Here is a 17,010-nt window from a genome sequence, read left to right as displayed (position 1 = left end):
TCCTCATCATCTTTTCCTTACAACCAGGCACTAGCAGGGGAGCTGCCACTCCCTGTTTCCATCCATCAGCTTGGAATTGGGGAAGGACTAGTGATTTTTCTTTTACCTCTCAAGAGAATTTTTACTGCAATTGCACTCTGAATTTGTGCCGGTGCTACAAGTTTCATGTGTATGTTTCTTGTGGCTTTGTCCTTGTCTGATTAGTTGTTTTTTTGTGGACTGCTATATTAGGGAAAAAGGCCTCTGGCAGGCGGCCTCGACTGGCTGATTGCCGGGGGATGTAAATCTCCACTGGGGAGGATACCCCTGAGAATTCTCAGGGTCCTATGGGCTTTCCATCACTCTGGCTGGCAGCTTGTGGATGCTTGACCTGCCATTCAAGGCCTAAAGCCTCTATTTCTATGTCCTGTTTTGTCTTGGCTTCTTTTATCTTTGAGGTTGGTACCAGTTTTAAATATAAACTTTGTTTCCCATATTTCTGTTGTCCATTTACATGTCTATGGGGAAAACTTCAGAATCTACAATGTGCTGTGTCCCTTCTACAATAAGGTAGTTGAGAAACAGTAGGCTGCTAAGAGCTGTGTTCAAACAGACGGCTAATCTTAGCCTGAGAGTAATTCAAAACTGTAAAAAGCCCCTAGCTAAAATTGGGCTAAACACTAGAGTCAAGTGCTGGGTGGGCTCAGTTATACTCCAGGAAACCCGAACCCAGCTATCTTCAGGTGAAAAGTACTTAGTATGCTAAAATCTCTTGCTAAAACTAGCAGGCCCTGGTGAATGAGACTAAAAAATGCTAAAATTATTCATTAAAGATTTTGTCTTACGTTTTGGTCATGGCAAGAGTAAGATTGGCAAAAATACCTCTTGCCACAAAAAATGTACAGCCGATAGTTGTTTTGAGCGCTTTTAAGTTCTTTTACATAAATACTTGTATATGTGAATGTATGTATGTGTGTGTGCACACATGCATATGTGGGTGTGAATGTGTTCAAGATTGAAACTGTATGATATACAAATGGGTGGGTTTAACTTTAAACTTCAAAAGGTCATCAAGTTTGGGCATTACCAAAAGTTTTAAAGGATTATTATTTTATCTTAAAGAGCAACTATAGTTAAAAATCACTTTAGGGCTGGGGATATGGCCTAGTGGCAAGAGTGCTTGCCTCATATACATGAGGCCCTGGGTTCAATTCCCCAGCACCACATATACAGAAAATGGCCAGAAGTGGCGCTGTGGCTCAAGTGGTAGAGTGCTAGCCTTGAGCAAAAAGAAGCCAGGGACAGTGCTCAGGCCCTGAGTCCAAGCCCCAGGACTGGCCAAAAAAAAAACCCACAACTCTTTAATTGATGGTTAAATTAATTAAATAAATAAAAAATAAGAACCTAGCATGTGCCAGTGAACCTATCCTCAGGAGTGAGGGGTAAACTGACAAAGGTGCAGCTTAGCCAGTCCACAGGGTGGCAGAGTCACAGGGGGTCATCTGCCAAGGCAGTTCATCAAGCTCTAAGGAGTAGGATGGAGAAAGGCCCATTCTATAGGACAGGCCAATGGAGGCCTTTCTTTTGTTTCTTTGGTTTGCAGGTGAACATTGACAACTTGATGGTAAAAAGGAATGATTTGACTGATACTTTTAAAACTGCCCCCTTAAGATGCATTAAAATTGGAATATCTTAAAGGAGAGTTAAAAGTTTATTCACCTGATAAAATTTGATTTCTGTACAGTTTTACAATTTGAATGTATTAAAAAGGCAAAATGCTAAGTCTGGAATCTCATTTAAATAATTCTGGGGCCCACAGCTAAATAAATACACTATTGTTACAACTGTTTTGGGTATCAGTTTAATGGTTCAGGTACTACATTTTATAAGTGTAAACTGTGATGGAATAGTAAGACTACCTTAAGTTACATATAATCAGGTCAATTTTTTAAAGTACATAAACTAATGAGGATACAAGTACACAACTCTCATTTTCTCTCTGTATATAAACAAAATGGTTCTTTTAAAACAGGCAGTCAGGAGGCAATGTGCCCCCTTGGTTTCAGTTTTTCCATGCAAATAAAGGCTTAGGAGAAGGTATGAAAGCCTCTACTTTAAAAGGCTTTAGAATGCCTTTCTAGATAAGAAATTTGGAAGTGAAAACAAGCAGCCTAAAGCAATGGGTGGCACCTAGGCTCCAGATGTCTTCAAATACATGCAGGCTAGTTAAAAGACTTAAGAGATCAAAAATGGATCTCTAGATATGAGATTTGTAAAACAAACTTGTCCTACATGGTAGTCTTAAGTTGGATATAGGAAAATGATAGCTACCAAGATGATTGTTTAATTGTTACTTCAGTTTGCCTTGCAGGTTTTCAATAAAATGATTTATTATTTGCTGTACCTGATAAACATATTGTATCAGAATTGTTACAAATTTTGCCTTTGCACTTGCAACAGTATGGTTTAATAATTGCCACTGATAAAATTCATTTAAACAGAAGATCCATTAAAGTATCTAGGATATTTAGTTAGAAGACAAGAGGTTACCCCCAATTAATAAAAATTTGGAATGAAGAATTGAACACTAATGATTTTCGAAAGTTGCTGGGAAACATTAACTGATCGCTACCTATGCTTTACATAATCTATTCTCCATTCTTCAAGGCTATTCGGCTTGAAATAGTCCACGTAAACTAACTAGTGAAGCACGTCAGGAATTACTTTTAGTACCAAAAGCCCTGACTCAAAATTCCGTATCTAAGGTAGAGTTATCTGCCCCTATTGGGTGATTGACTCTACTTAGCAAAGTCTAGCCCACAGGGGTGCTAGCACAATACAACAAGCCTTTGGAATGGATATATACCAGGGCCACATTCTCTAAAATGCTAACCACACATCTAAAAGTGATTGGTTTTATTATTATGCTAGGTCATGAAAGGTGCCTACAAATCAGTGAGCAAAACACATACTTCATTATCATGCCTATATCTAAACAATTTCAATTTGCATTACAAACCTCTGATATACTCCCTTTGGCCTTGAATGGCTTTCCTGGAGAAATTTTATACCATTTACCTTCTAGCCCTTTGTGGCAATTCTTTCAAAAACAAATTTATATTATTGATAATATTTTAGTTTCTGAGCCCATTCTAAATGCTCCAAATGTTTTTGTAGATGTGCTTTGGGGACAGAAGATAAATATCAACTTTTCCTCATTCCCTGGCAATCACCATAACAAATTGAGTTACAGGCTGTTATATATGTTTCACAGAATTTCTTAATTCCTTTTAATTTAATCACTGGCTCTGCATATGCAGCACATGTATTATGCAGTGTATATTCTGCTAATATTTCTCAAATAAAAACCCCACTAGATTCACTATTTAAACATTTACAAAGCCTGTTATGCCAAAGACAGCACTCTCTGTATGTAGGTCACATTCATGCTCATTATAATTTGCCAGGTCCTATGGCACATGGTAATTCTCAAGTAGATGCTTTAGCCTCTTTTGCTCCCGCAAAAGAAAACCATAACCATGCTATCCTTAAAATTTCAAAATATCTTACATGAATTAAATATAATCCTCAAGGTCAAGTGTATTAGAACAAGCTAAAAACAAAGGGGGGGGAGGGGCAATATGGATAGTACTGAGGGGTATTAGACTTCTATGAAAAGTCTTTATGAAGTAGCCTGAACTGTTATTGAGGAAGCAATATTTGTTCTTAATTTATTTGTTCTTAATTTTTTAATTGCCCCTATGAGATATAATGGCCAGAGCAGAGCACCAATTCTTAGCCCCACCTTTGTTAAACAAGCCACAGGCTGCCTGGACTTGATTGGGTGTGGGGCTAGATTGTGTTCCAGAGGAGATAATAACCCAGAGGTGAGGGTTTGCTTATGTTTCTACAAAAGACAGCCGATTTTTCTACCACCTGCTCCAGAGGATCTGGCAATAAACACCTCCTGTGCATCAATACTGGGGTGAAACATTCTCATCTAAGTGATAAGGCCATTCTAATGGTCTGCTCTGATAACCTGCAGGGGCTACATCAGAGGCAATATATTGGACCTATATTTCTAACCCTCATTTATTATATTTATGGGCAGAAGCCACTGTCCCTGTTTCTCCATCTATTCCTGATTTCTCCCGCTTATGGGTCTGGTATTCCAGTCTTTCCTATGGAAGAGGAAGATCTTTTAACTTGTCTTACTATCAGTTCCCACAGCCAGTAAGGAAAATACTTTTACAAAGTACAATGTTAAAAGGCTACAGTGCTGTGGCCCCAAGAAAAAGTGTATATAATTATTAAGAGTTAATGTAGGCATTGTTGTCAGCCTGAAAATGTTACAGAAGATGGATGATCTTTGCCCATCAGCTCCCCTTAAGGATTGAGGGATTATACTTATTTTTTAAAAGATGAGGCAGGATAAACCAGAAGTATAGAATGCAGTGCTAACAAGTGTACAAGGGTAGAGACTGCACTTGTGAGAGATGGCTATTAGCCAAACCTTCTATGTTGGCCTAGAAAATCCTAGCCTTATTAAAAAGGTCTGATTACTAAAACTTACTGCCCTGGCAAAATTACCCAAGGGCCATTGATTACCTAAAGCTGTTTTGAAATTCAGTGGGGCGCCAGATTACAAAAGCCATTGTACTTAAAAAGCAACCAGGAAAATAATAGATTTTGCTCAAGTCAGGTTTTATAACCTAGCTTCTTTAACCAGTCTATGCAGAAAGTTGCAGGCAGCCCAGCAGGAGGTTTGACATTCTATTGGAGCCACTGGGAGACACTGCTGCCTGCTGCCATCAGGGCCCCTGCCCATCCTATTTGGGTTTGTTTAGGACTGCACACTTATGTATTACAACTCAGAGTAATGTATTTCTTGTTTCATTTTTTTTCTTTTTATATTAGAGGAAATATTTACTCAATTTTCGCAATTATTGTTTCACAGCAATAGATTTAAAGTGATTACTTACAAACTGCCCTTAGCATTACTTGTGTTACTTTCACAAATCTTTGTGTTATTACAGAAGCAGAGTTGCACTGTTTGCACTTACTTTCTTGAAATAATTTCTACTTTGGCTGCCTGGCTCCTCAACCATTAGGTTAGGAACAACAATGTTTTCTAGATTCTTAGATCATAAAAGTGTTTTACATAACCAATGCCTTTCACCTAAGCAGGAATAGTTCCCAGGAGTAAGGATTTATGCATAGATTTCTTCAGGTCTAGCTTCTCTCTAAAAATTACTATAGCCATGTGTGGGAATTTTTAAATCCCTTTCTCAACCTTTTACAGATTCTCATCACTGACACTCCTGACCTTCAGAACCATTTATGATAAAGGATATTCCTAATCACTACCCCAGGTAATCACTCTTGCTACCCTAAAAGCTTTGGCGCTAAATCCCACAACCACTGATAAGCTGTTTTCCTCCTTAGAGGATAGTAGTCCTGGTGTTCTCCTTATTTCCTGAAACCTGCATAACCTGACATCCCAGAAATGACACAATCACCTAGTTCTCTGCAAAGTACAGGGCTTAGGGGAACAAGGAACATTACTGCTCAGTACCAGCTGAACAAGAACTTACCATCTAGCAACAGCCGAAAAGTCCTGCCACGAGTGCAGAGTCCAGACAGCAGAAGCTCCATGGGCCCCAGACCCAGCACAGAGAAGACAGAGACAGAGGGCGGTGCAGGACCCAAGGCGCATGACTGAATGGCTGGGACCAGACAACAACAGCAGGGAAACCGGGCGGTACAGATCAGTAGAGACAGACAGGGAGAGCCAGGACTGCCACTGCCAAAGGATCGATCACACCCCAGCCCAGAAAAGCCCACAGCAGCGTGGGACACACACACAATTCAGGACCAGTGATTTCCCCATTGCCCCATCCCCCACCCCAAATGGGTGATCAGCTCTAGCAGAGACTGAAAACCTCATGTAGAGCTCATCAGAAGGGGACAAAGAAGGTAGAGCTCCCTCCCTCCCTGTATCATAATGGGGTCTGAGTGGGGGGAATCCTCCATCCCTCCAATTGTTCACCACTCAGAGACAGCCTCAAGTACCAAGAGGGGTTTACTGGAGAAGTAAAAAAGCAAAATGGCCGTCTTAGGCCACAGCCCACACTTGGGAGCTGGGGAGAAGCACTCTGGGCTGGGCTCAGGGTCGGGTTATATAGGCAAATATCACATGGTCAAGGCAGGTCACACGCAGGTGGCCAAGGAGGTTCTAACACTTGCAGAGAAACAGCATAGTTATGTCAGGTCATAGGCAGGTGGCCTCATAGTAACTTTCTGAACCAACCTATGATTTTAGATAGCATTGGACCATGAATTTGGCAGGTCCCCACACAATGCAGGAGGGGGTAAGGCTGCTCCTTCCTGAAAGGGCACAGGTTGCTGGGCTGCTTTACTATCGCTAGCTCCTAACAAGTACCATGGACTAGCTTTAACACATGCTCCTATTTGTCGGGCCAAGCTCTTAAATGCCAGAGAAAATTGGGAACTATTTTAAATGAAGTGACAACACTTATGTATAATGATGATGCTGAACAAAAACAGAATACTAGGTATCAGGATAGCAAAGGATTGACTGGGTGCAGAGAACTGTGCAATAAATTAGCACCAATGGGCTCACTGTGTTGGCCAGTTTGAGCAGGGCAGGGAGAACTACCTGTAAATTCAAACAATTCTGATTTTTAAAGTTCCCTGGTTACATTGTAGACAATGAGTATTATCTCTTCAAACTAGACAAATTGATTCACATAAAACAAAAATTCAAATTTCAGTATAAGTGTAGATTTCTAAATATCCCCTAATGAGTGAAGCTTCAATAATCTTAGGTGCTCAAGCTCAGAGCTTTTGTGCTCTAGGCTAAATGCTCTACCACTTGAGGCACAGCTCCACTTCTGGTTTACTGATGGTTAACTTGAGATGAGAGTCCCACAGACTTTCTTGGCCAGGATGGCTTCAACCCTTGCTCCTCAGGTCTCAGCCTCTTGAGTAGCTAGGCTTAAAGATACGAGCTATGACACCCAGGAAAAATCCTCTTTGGTCCCACGTACATCAAACAGGCTTTTAAGGTCTAGTCTGATGTTCATTCAAGTACTTCACTCTCTGTTCCACAAAGTGGATGAGCCAGCAGGAGATGCATGGGCAAGATCCAGTCAGGGGGTCACATGTCAGACTGAGGACTGAAGGCATCTATCTGGACAATACCTCCCAGAGTTTGGGGGATCATTTGAAGTTTGTTTGTTTTTGTTTTGTTGTTTTTTTTTTTTTTTTTTTTTTGCCAGTACTGGGCTTTGCATTCCTGGCCTGAGCACTGTCCCCAGTTTCTTTTGCTCAAGGCTAGAAATCTGCCACTTGAGCCACAGTGCCACCACTGGCCATTTTCTGTATATGTGGTGCTGGGTAATTGAACCCAGGGCTTCATGTATATAAGGCAAGCACTCCTGCCACTAGGCCATATTCCCAGCCCCTGATGCTTCTTATACCTACATTCAGTCCATGTAAACTATCAGAGCTTTGTTTCATAAAGGGAGTTGCAGGAATACTTATGAAGTTAATACATAGACTCAACAGAGGGTTGCCCCGTTTGAATTAGAAATGTAATTTTTTAAATGAGTCGGGAAAACCCATTAGGTGAGGGTGGATATTTTCTTAAGGTGTGAGGAAAAACATTCCCCTTCCTCCTCCAAACAAAACAGAGTAACAAACCTAGAGCTGGGCTCAGAGCACAGGGGTTTTGGTAGCCCTGTGGAGTGTAGCTTATTACATTCAAACCACTGTAAGCAAAGCCCCTGGCTTAACCAGGCCCTAACATGGATCAGTTCCTTCATCTGTCTGAAAGAGAAATTTTCAGCTGTCACTTAGGAGTAAATTCATTCCTGCTCTTCTGCACTGAAATATATTAATACTTAGTTGGTGAGTTATTGAATTTTTGCCTGGTTATAAGATTATCCATCAGTGCACTAAACTCTCCATTGCCTCCTCCATCCTTTTTGGGGAACTGACTTAGGAAAGTTGGTACTGCGAGGACCCAATCTCCTCTGACTTTGTAAAACAGCACCAGAATGCTGCACATCAACTACATTGCCATTTTCATGATGGCGGTACAGAGGGGACACAGCAGGGGATGTGGGTGCTCAACGCCATAGATCCCCTTACGCACTGGCTTCTGGATTTGGTTTTAGTTATTTGTTCATTAATTTCCAACACTGGGGCTTGAACTCAGACTGTCATGCTCTTCTTTTTTTAAATTTTTTAGTTTTGTTTTTTTTTTAATTTTTGGCAAGTCCTCGGCCTTGAACTCAGGGCCTGAGCATTGTCCCTTCTTCCCGCTCAAGGCTAGCACTCTGCCACCTGAGCCACAGCGCCCCTTCTGGCCATTTTCCATATAGTGGTGCTGGGGAATCGAACCGAGAGCTTCATGTGTAGGAGGAAAGCGCTCTTGCAACTAGGAAATATTCCCAGCCCCTAAATTTTTTATTGATAAGGTGATGTACAGAGAGGGTACAGTTACATAATAAGGTAGTGAGTACATTTCTTGTCATATTTGTTACACCGTCCTTCATTTTTCTTTCTCTTCCCTAGTTCAGATAAGCATATATACAATATCCAGTGTACCAGAATCATATACAGTGACCCCAGGGGGTACGTTAAAGGAAATTCACCTAGTACATTAACCAGAATGACAACATTAAAATACTCCTGTTTCCATCTCTTGGAGTTCATTTTGCTTAGCCTCATCTTATATAATAACATGTATGTAGCTGTTGAGCTATTGTGCTCCTGGCAGGTCTATCCTAGACCTTTTTTATATTTACTTAGGAATTGTTTGGTTATACAGACATGATGTAAAGTCACTCACCAAAACCTGTAGAAATATCATTTGAAAAGACGTTTGTTATTTTACAGACATGATCTGTCCTCTGTGCTCTAGGCTTGTCTTGCTCAACATTATTCACTCAAGATCTGACCACTTCCCTGTGTATGCCATTATTTTATCATTTCAGGGTTTTTTGCCATTCAGATTACCTTATTTTAAGTACACATTAAACAGAGATTATCTAAAATCAAATGTGACACTTTTGAAAGAGACATATTCTAAAGTAACTGATTTCAATGACACATTAAAAATTTACTGAGTAGTCTGATTTCTAAGTTTATCTTACTGTTGGTCTTTGTTCTAGTAAAGTCTGGTGCTTTAATACTTGGGCCACAGCTCCACTTATGACTCATTGCTGCTTAATTGCAAATAGTCTTGTGAAATTTTCTGCATGGACTAATTGTGAACCCAAATCCTCAGGACACATAGTCCAGAATAGCTAGAATGAGAGGTGTGAGTCAGGGTCCAGCTTCATTGGCTACTGTGTTGATAATTTAGGTGGTCCAAATCAGTAAAAGATGTGGTTTTGGGGGCTGGGAATGTGGCTTAGTGGTACTTTTTGCTTGCCTAGCATACATAAAAGCACTGAGTTCGATTCCCCAGTACCACATATATAAAAAAAGCCAAAAGTGGTGCTGTGGCTCAAGTGATAGAGTGCTAGTCTTGAGCAATAAGAAGCCTGGGACAGTGCTCAGGACCTGAACTCAAGCCCCAAGGATAGCACACAAAAAAACTATGACTTTAAAAATTGGGTCTCAAAAATTATACAGCACCAAAAGATGTTCTGTATTCAGAAGAAAACTGATAGTACATCTTTATTTTGGGCTCCCAGCTCTTCCATGCACCTAGAACATTTCTCATCTTCCATTTCCATATGTGAAGCAATAGAATCATTGAACATGCAGCTCTTGTGCCTCTCTATCCCAGTGTCCAGAGCCATCATTCTTTCTGTGTATGAGTTTGTTGATTGTTGCACACTCAATGAGACAGCATGCCATGGCTGTTCCTTTCTAACTGGTGTATTTTCTTCAGCTGATTGTATTCAAGATTCATCCCTAGTGTAATGTGTAGTAATATTTTCTTCCTTTTCAATGCTTTCACGAATTGTTTTGTGTCTTCCTATTTTGTTGGTAATTAGGAAGCATTTCTTAAAGTAGTTACACTCCTCACTAAACTTCTTTTGCACAGGTGTGTTTTCCAGGTGAAAGATTTCCCACACTGGTTACATTCCTGACCTGTGTGAATTCTGTTATGTTTCCTTAAGGATGACCTGACCCTGAAGGACATTCCAAATGTGCTGCATTCGTAAGGTCGCTCTCCTGCGTATATTTGCTGATGAACAGGAAGACAGGATTTCTAGGTGAAAACTTTCCACATGTGTTACATCCATAAAGTTTCTCTCATGTGTTTGTGTATTCTCATGAAAAGCTAGTTGTGACTTCCAGGTGAGTTATTTTCCACAATGATTACATTGATAAAGTTTATCACTTGTTTGAACTCACCTCTGAGTACTTAGATATGACTTGTGGGTTAACAACTTCCCACAATTGTTATGGTCATATGGTTTCTCTTCTCTGTGTTCACTAATGAATACTAAGTTATGTCTACTAGGTGAAAGACATCCCACTTGTGTAACATTTGTAAGGTTTCTCTCATGAACACTTAGGTATGATTTACAGGCAAAAGACTTCCTACATGTGTTACAGTATAATATTTCTACTCTGTATGTGTTCTCTCATGAACACTAAGATTTGATTTCCAGGCAAAAGACTTTCCACATGTGTTACAATTATTAGGTTTCTCTCTTGTATGCATTCTCTCATGAGCACGAATGGTTGATGTATCTGCATAATACTTTCCACATGTGGTACATTTGTAAGGTTTCTCTCCTGTATGTCTTCTCTCATGAATACTTAGCGCTGCTTTTGTGGCAAAAGACTTTCCACATGTGTTACAATTATAAGGTTTCTCTCCTGTATGTGTTCTCTCATGAACACGAAGGCCTGGTTTCTGTGCAAAACACTTTCCACATGTGTTACAATTATAAGGTTTCTCTCCTGTATGTGTTCTCTCATGAGCACGAAGGCCTGTTTTCTGTGCAAAACACTTTCCACATGTGGTACATTCATAAGGTTTCTCTCCTGTATGTATTCTCTCATGATCTCTCCCATATGATTTCCGGGCAAAAGACTTTCCACATGTGTTACATTTATAAGGTTTTTCTCCTGTATGTGTTCTCTCATGAAATTTAACGTGTGATCTGTGGGCAAAAGACCTTCCACATGTGTTGCATTTATAAGGTTTCTCTCCTGTATGTGTTCTCTCATGAACACTAACACCTGATTGACGGCCAAAAGACTTTCCACATGTCCTACATTTATAAGGTTTCTCTCCTGTATGTGTTCTCTCATGAATATTTAGCTTTGCTTTTGTGGCAAAGGACTTTCCACATGTGTTACATTTATAAGGTTTCTCTCCTGTATGTATTCTCTCATGAACACTTACGCATGATTTCTGGGTAAAAGACTTTCCACATGTCTTACATTTATATCGTTTTTCTCCTGTATGAGTTCTCTCATGAATATTTAGCTTTGCTTTTGTGGCAAAGGAATTTCCACATGTGTTACATTTATAAGGTTTCTCTCCTGTATGTATTCTCTCATGAACACTTACGCATGATTTCTGGGTAAAAGACTTTCCACATGTCTTACATTTATATCGTTTTTCTCCTGTATGAGTTCTCTCATGAATATTTAGCTTTGCTTTTGTGGCAAAGGAATTTCCACATGTGTTACATTTATAAGGTTTCTCTCCTGTATGTATTCTCTCATGAACACTTACGCATGATTTCTGGGTAAAAGACTTTCCACATGTCTTACATTTATATGGTTTTTCTCCTGTATGAGTTCTCTGATGCATTAGTAGTGGTGCTTTCCACATGAAACACTTTCCACATGTATTACATTTATAAGGTTTCTCTCCTGTATGAGTTACCTGATGAACACTGAGTTCAGTTTTCCTGGTGAAGGACTTCCCACATTGGTTACGAGAGACACCAGGCCTAGATCCAGCATGCATCTCTTTAGGCTCAAAATGGAGCAGCATATTCTGATAAGCAATGGCTGCCTCAGTCCTCATTCCTAAGGATTTCCTACTATTCCAATGCAGCTCTGGCATGTGTTTAGGGCTCAAATGAAAAGATCTCAATAATCTCATTCTTTCATCCACAGGGTTGCTTTTGGTGATTGCTACTTCACACAGCCATTCTTCTGGACTTTCCTTGCAACTCTTAATCATGTCATCAATTTCCAGGACATCTAAAATGATTCATCAAAAAATAAATAAACATGAGGATCAAAGACATCCAAATAAAAACAGATACCCTGAAAACACTACAAGAACAAGTAGGAGAAATACTTGGGCTCCTTGGCACAGGATGAAACTTACTTAATAAAGGCCCAGAAATGCTACAAATCAAAGAAATGTTGGGCAAATGGGACTGCATAAAACTGCAGAGCTTCTGCTGGGCAAAAGACATAGCTTCGAAAATAAAGAGAAAGCCCACAGATTGGAAAAATATCTTTACCAGCCCTACAATGGACAAAGGCCTCATATCTAAAATATATTCAGAACTAAAAAAATTAAATTCCGGGCTGGGATATGGCCTAGTGGCAAGAGTGCCTGCTTCAAATACATGAGGACCTGGGTTCGATTCCCCAGCACCACATATACAGAAAATGGCCAGAAGGGGTGCTGTGGCTCACGTGGCAGAATGCTAGGCTTGAGCTGGGGTTGCCAGGGACAGTGCTCAGGCCCTGAGTCCAAGGCCCAGGACTAGCCAAAAAATAAATAAATAAATAAATAAAATTCCTCCAAAATAAAACCTCAAAGAACCAAGTGCCCCCTCAACAAGTGAGCTAAAGACTTAAAAAGAGACTTCTCTGATGAGGAAATGAGAATGGCCAAGAGACATATGAAAAAATACTCTTCGTCACTGGCCATAAAATAAATGGAAGTCAAACAACATTGAGATTCCACCTCAACCCAGTAAGAATGTCCTTTATTAGGAAAAAAAAAAAAAAAACAAAAAAAAAACACAGTAACAAATGTTGGAGGGGATGAGGACAAAAGGAACCCTACTTCAATGGAACAAATCTTCATTAAAGAGTCTCCTTTGTTAGCTAAAGGAAGACTCTTTGTGTCATGAGACTCTCGCCCCCTGCATAGAGCCTCCCTGGGGAGACTTGCTTGCACAGCTGCCCCAGCCAAAGCTTTTGACAGTAAATAGGGAAATCAATGGTCTAAGATAATTAGTCTTGAGGAAATAGTAGCTAGGTGATAGAGTTCTGCCTTGACTGGTTTGATCCTTTGTAGTAGTGACACCCTTTGTAGTAGTGATAACCTTTGTAGTAGCAATAACCTTTGTCGTGGCGACATCCCTTGCAGTAGTGACATTCGCAACTTTTGTGTTGAACTTATAAGCACAGGAAGAAACTTCCTGAATAGAGTCCCAGGGGCACAACAGATGGGGAGAATCTGGACAACTGGGATTACTACAAAACAAAAAAGTTCTGCACAGCTAAAGACATAGCCACCAAAGTAGAAAGACAGCCAACCATATGGGAAAGGATCTTTTCCAGCACAGCAACAAAGGCCTAATATCCATCATCTACACAGAACTCAAAAGAATAAGCCCCTCCAAGCCCAATAAACCAATTATGAAATGGGCAAAGGAGCTAAAGAGACACTTCACAAGAGAAGAGAAAAAAATGGCAAAGAAACACATGAGGAAATGTTCAACATGCCCGGCAGAAAAGGAAATGCAAATAAAAACAACCCTGAGATACCACCTCACTCCAGTTAGAATGGCCTATACTCTGAACTCAGGCAACAACAAATGCTGGAGTGGATGTGGGGAAAGAGGAACCCTTCCTCCCTATCGGTGGGAGTGAAAATTAGTACAACCACGTTGGAGAACAGTATGGAGGTTCCTCAAAAAGCTCAACATAGGGCTGGGAATATGGCCTAGTAGCAAGAGTGCTTGCCTCCTACACATGAAGCTCTCGGTTCGATACCCCAGCACCACATATATGGAAAACGGCCAGAAGGGGCGCTGTGGCTCAGGTGGCAGAGTGCTAGACTTGAGAGGGAAGAAGCCAGAGATAGTGCTCAGGCCCTGAGTCCAAGGCCCAGGAATGGCCAAAAAAAAAATAGAAGCCCAACATAGACCCACCCTATGACCTAGCCATGGCACTCCTAGGCATCTATCCTGAAAAACAGGTCTCGGGATATAAAAAGACATCTGCACTTCCAAGTTTATCGCTGCACAATTTACAATAGCCAAAATATGGAAACAACACAGATGCCCCTACACAGATGAATGTATCCAAAAAATATGGTACCTATACACAATGGAATACTACATAGCAATTAGAAATGGTGAAATATTGGTATTTGCAGGGAAATGGTCAGAACTTGAACAAATAATGTTGAGTCGGACAAGCCTGGAACACAGAAAACAAAGGGCATGATCACCTTGATATATAACTGTTAATGTGGGTGGAAGGGGAGACAGTAGAGACCAGGTCTGAGAAACAAAAAACTTCTTGTCCAATGGTGTTTCCCACAAGTTTCAGTCAGCGACCTTACATTATGTAACTAAAACCAAACAACAAGGTCTAAAGTAGACCTTTAAGTGGATCACAATAACGCAAAAGCTATGTCTGAATGATCATAAAAGACAAGGATAAGCAAACTCTATATTTAAAGTTCTAGGTGAATTTCCTTTGGCATATGCCACATGGCTACAGTATATGTTTTTGGTACACTGTGTATTGTATATATGCCTACCTGATCTAGGGAAGGGAAAGAAAAACATGAGTGTAAGATATCACAAGAAATGTACACACTGCCCTATTATGTAACTGTACCCCTTTTACACAACACCTTGTCAACAAAATTTAATTAATAAATAAATTAAAAAACAAAACAGACAAAAAAAGTGAACTTACCACCTGAGCACTGTCTCCAACAGCACTGTGTAGGATGCACTCACTCACCTTGGAAATTCTTGCCTGAGGCTTCTCCTGTCCATGTTTCCACACCTTTCTCCAGCTTGATAATCAACTTGGGTTTAGAAACACAGTGCCCTGTAACGAAGAAACAGTGGAGAACTATTGTTCATGGTGATTCTGGACATCTGTGCTATAATGATCTCAGATATTCTGATACACAGAGTACTCCAAACTCTAATTTCTCATTTCTCAATAGCTTCATGGTTGACCTCACATAGAAATACAAGGTTTGGAATTTTTTTTTTCTGTGTTTTCCCTTGAACTCAAGGAATGGCCGAGTCCCAGAGCTCTTTTGCTAAAGGCCAGAGTTCTACCACTTTCAATGGATTTTTATTTTTAATTGAAGAAAGGATTCACCTGAAGAATCTTCTGATTTGGCTGGTTTGCATTTCCATACCTAGGATTACAGGAATGAAGAGGGCTGCCACGTAAAAGCTTCAGATTTTAAATGCCCACTTTCAATTACTGATTTCCTCTCATTGAGTAGAAATATACATTCTACTCTAGATTATATATCGATCTATCACAATGCCCACAAGTTTCATAAGAAACTCCTCTGGTAATAGATCATGTCTCAGAACTGTTGCCTAACTGGTGCTACCTTGACTTCTTGAAGAATGGGAATAAAATTGCCTCTGGAGTAATATAATCAAGGGAAGGATTTTCTTGGAAAGAAGCATTACTTCCCGTATTCTGTAATCTTATACCTAAATAGCATTGCACCTTTAATAAATACTCATAGATCTACTAAAATCAAAGCACTTGACCCTGTAAATTAATGTATCTTTTGCTTACCCAAGGACAACATGTTGTTGTAGGTCTCCAGCATTACATCCCTATACAGGGTCCTCTGAACAATGTCCAGGTCCTGCCACTCCTCCCAGCTGAAGTCGATAGCCACATCTTCAAAGGACACGGGCTTCTGTAATGGCACATTTTCAGCAAGAAATTAGCCCTGAGTCAGAAGAAGACCAAGTCTGGAATTTTATTCTTCTACAAATGTGCTTTACTTACATAATATTTTGGGGCTTGCTCAGTTATCTATAAAGTAGAAAGAAGATATATAATAGTAGTAATACTTGGTTCTATATTAACTAGATAATAAGGAATACAATAACAAATACACAAGGTCCCTATTACATCAGGATATTTCTCTTTGCTAGCACCAGAAACTGGATAAACATTCTCAGGTGCAACTAATCTGACATGACAATATTAAGTACAAAAGATGCTTGGAATAGTATGTGTAGGTTATTCTGAAAAAGTTTACTAAATATCAGCATAACAATTTTTCTGCAGGTTTCACTTCTTCTGAAGCGCCATGCCTCAGCATGAGGATGGCCGTTTTTCTATACATCAATATCTGTTTGCTTCTGTATTAACATAATGGTCAAAGTATCAGTGGAGAGCTGGGGATATGGCCTAGTGGCAAGAGTGCCTGCCTCATATACATGAGGCCCTGGGTTCGATTCCCCAGCACCACATATACAGAAAATGGCCAGAAGTGGCGCTGTGGCTCAAGTGGTAGAGTGCTAGCCTTGAGCAAAAAGAAGCCAGGGACAGTGCTCAAGCCCTGAGTCCAAGGCCCAGGACTGGCAAAAAAACTAACAAACAAACAAACTAAAAAAAAAAGTATCAGTAGAGTTAAGAGCTAATACATAATAGGTATTTGAAAGGAACATATGAGCCCTTGCATATTTGTGAATGCCACAGATTGTACCAAGCATAGAATCAAGATACTTGCAGAAAAACAACACCTGTATTAATAGACAACTTTGAACAAAATATTATTTTTCTATGAATACTAATGTAAAACCCTTGAATGGCTAGGACTATGGCTTGGTGTCGCACTGTGGTCCAAATGGTACAGTGCTGGTCTTGAGCAAGAGCACCTCTAGTACAGTGCCAGGCACTAAGTTCAAGCCCCAAGACTACATACAAAGAAGTCAGAAAAAAGGAAAATACAAAAGATTAGTACAAAATAACAGTGAAAGCAGGGGATAAAACAAGTACTTGGAGAATGACTTCACAACAACTTCTCATAATCAAAATCACAATAAA

The 17,010-nt window shown here is 40.0% G+C and overlaps 1 protein-coding gene across 1 annotated transcript; it reads right to left on the bottom strand.

Annotated features, from left to right (window-relative positions):
• Window positions 1-10,591: 10,591 nt before the first annotated feature.
• On the bottom strand, window positions 10,592-15,778 carry LOC125347773 (zinc finger protein OZF-like). The gene is made up of 3 exons (XM_048340733.1): window positions 15,745-15,778; window positions 14,935-15,024; window positions 10,592-12,192 (listed from the first exon to the last, which is right to left on the bottom strand). The coding sequence occupies exons 1-3, from the start codon at window positions 15,776-15,778 to the stop codon at window positions 10,592-10,594; spliced, it is 1,725 nt and encodes a 574-aa protein (XP_048196690.1).
• Between the last annotated feature and the right edge of the window lie 1,232 nt (window positions 15,779-17,010).

Source organism: Perognathus longimembris, chromosome 3 (assembly GCF_023159225.1).
Source record: "Perognathus longimembris pacificus isolate PPM17 chromosome 3, ASM2315922v1, whole genome shotgun sequence".
NCBI lineage: Eukaryota > Metazoa > Chordata > Mammalia > Rodentia > Heteromyidae > Perognathus > Perognathus longimembris.
The sequence above is the reverse complement of the archived record's forward strand: the minus strand, read 5'-3'. Positions and strand labels throughout refer to the sequence as shown.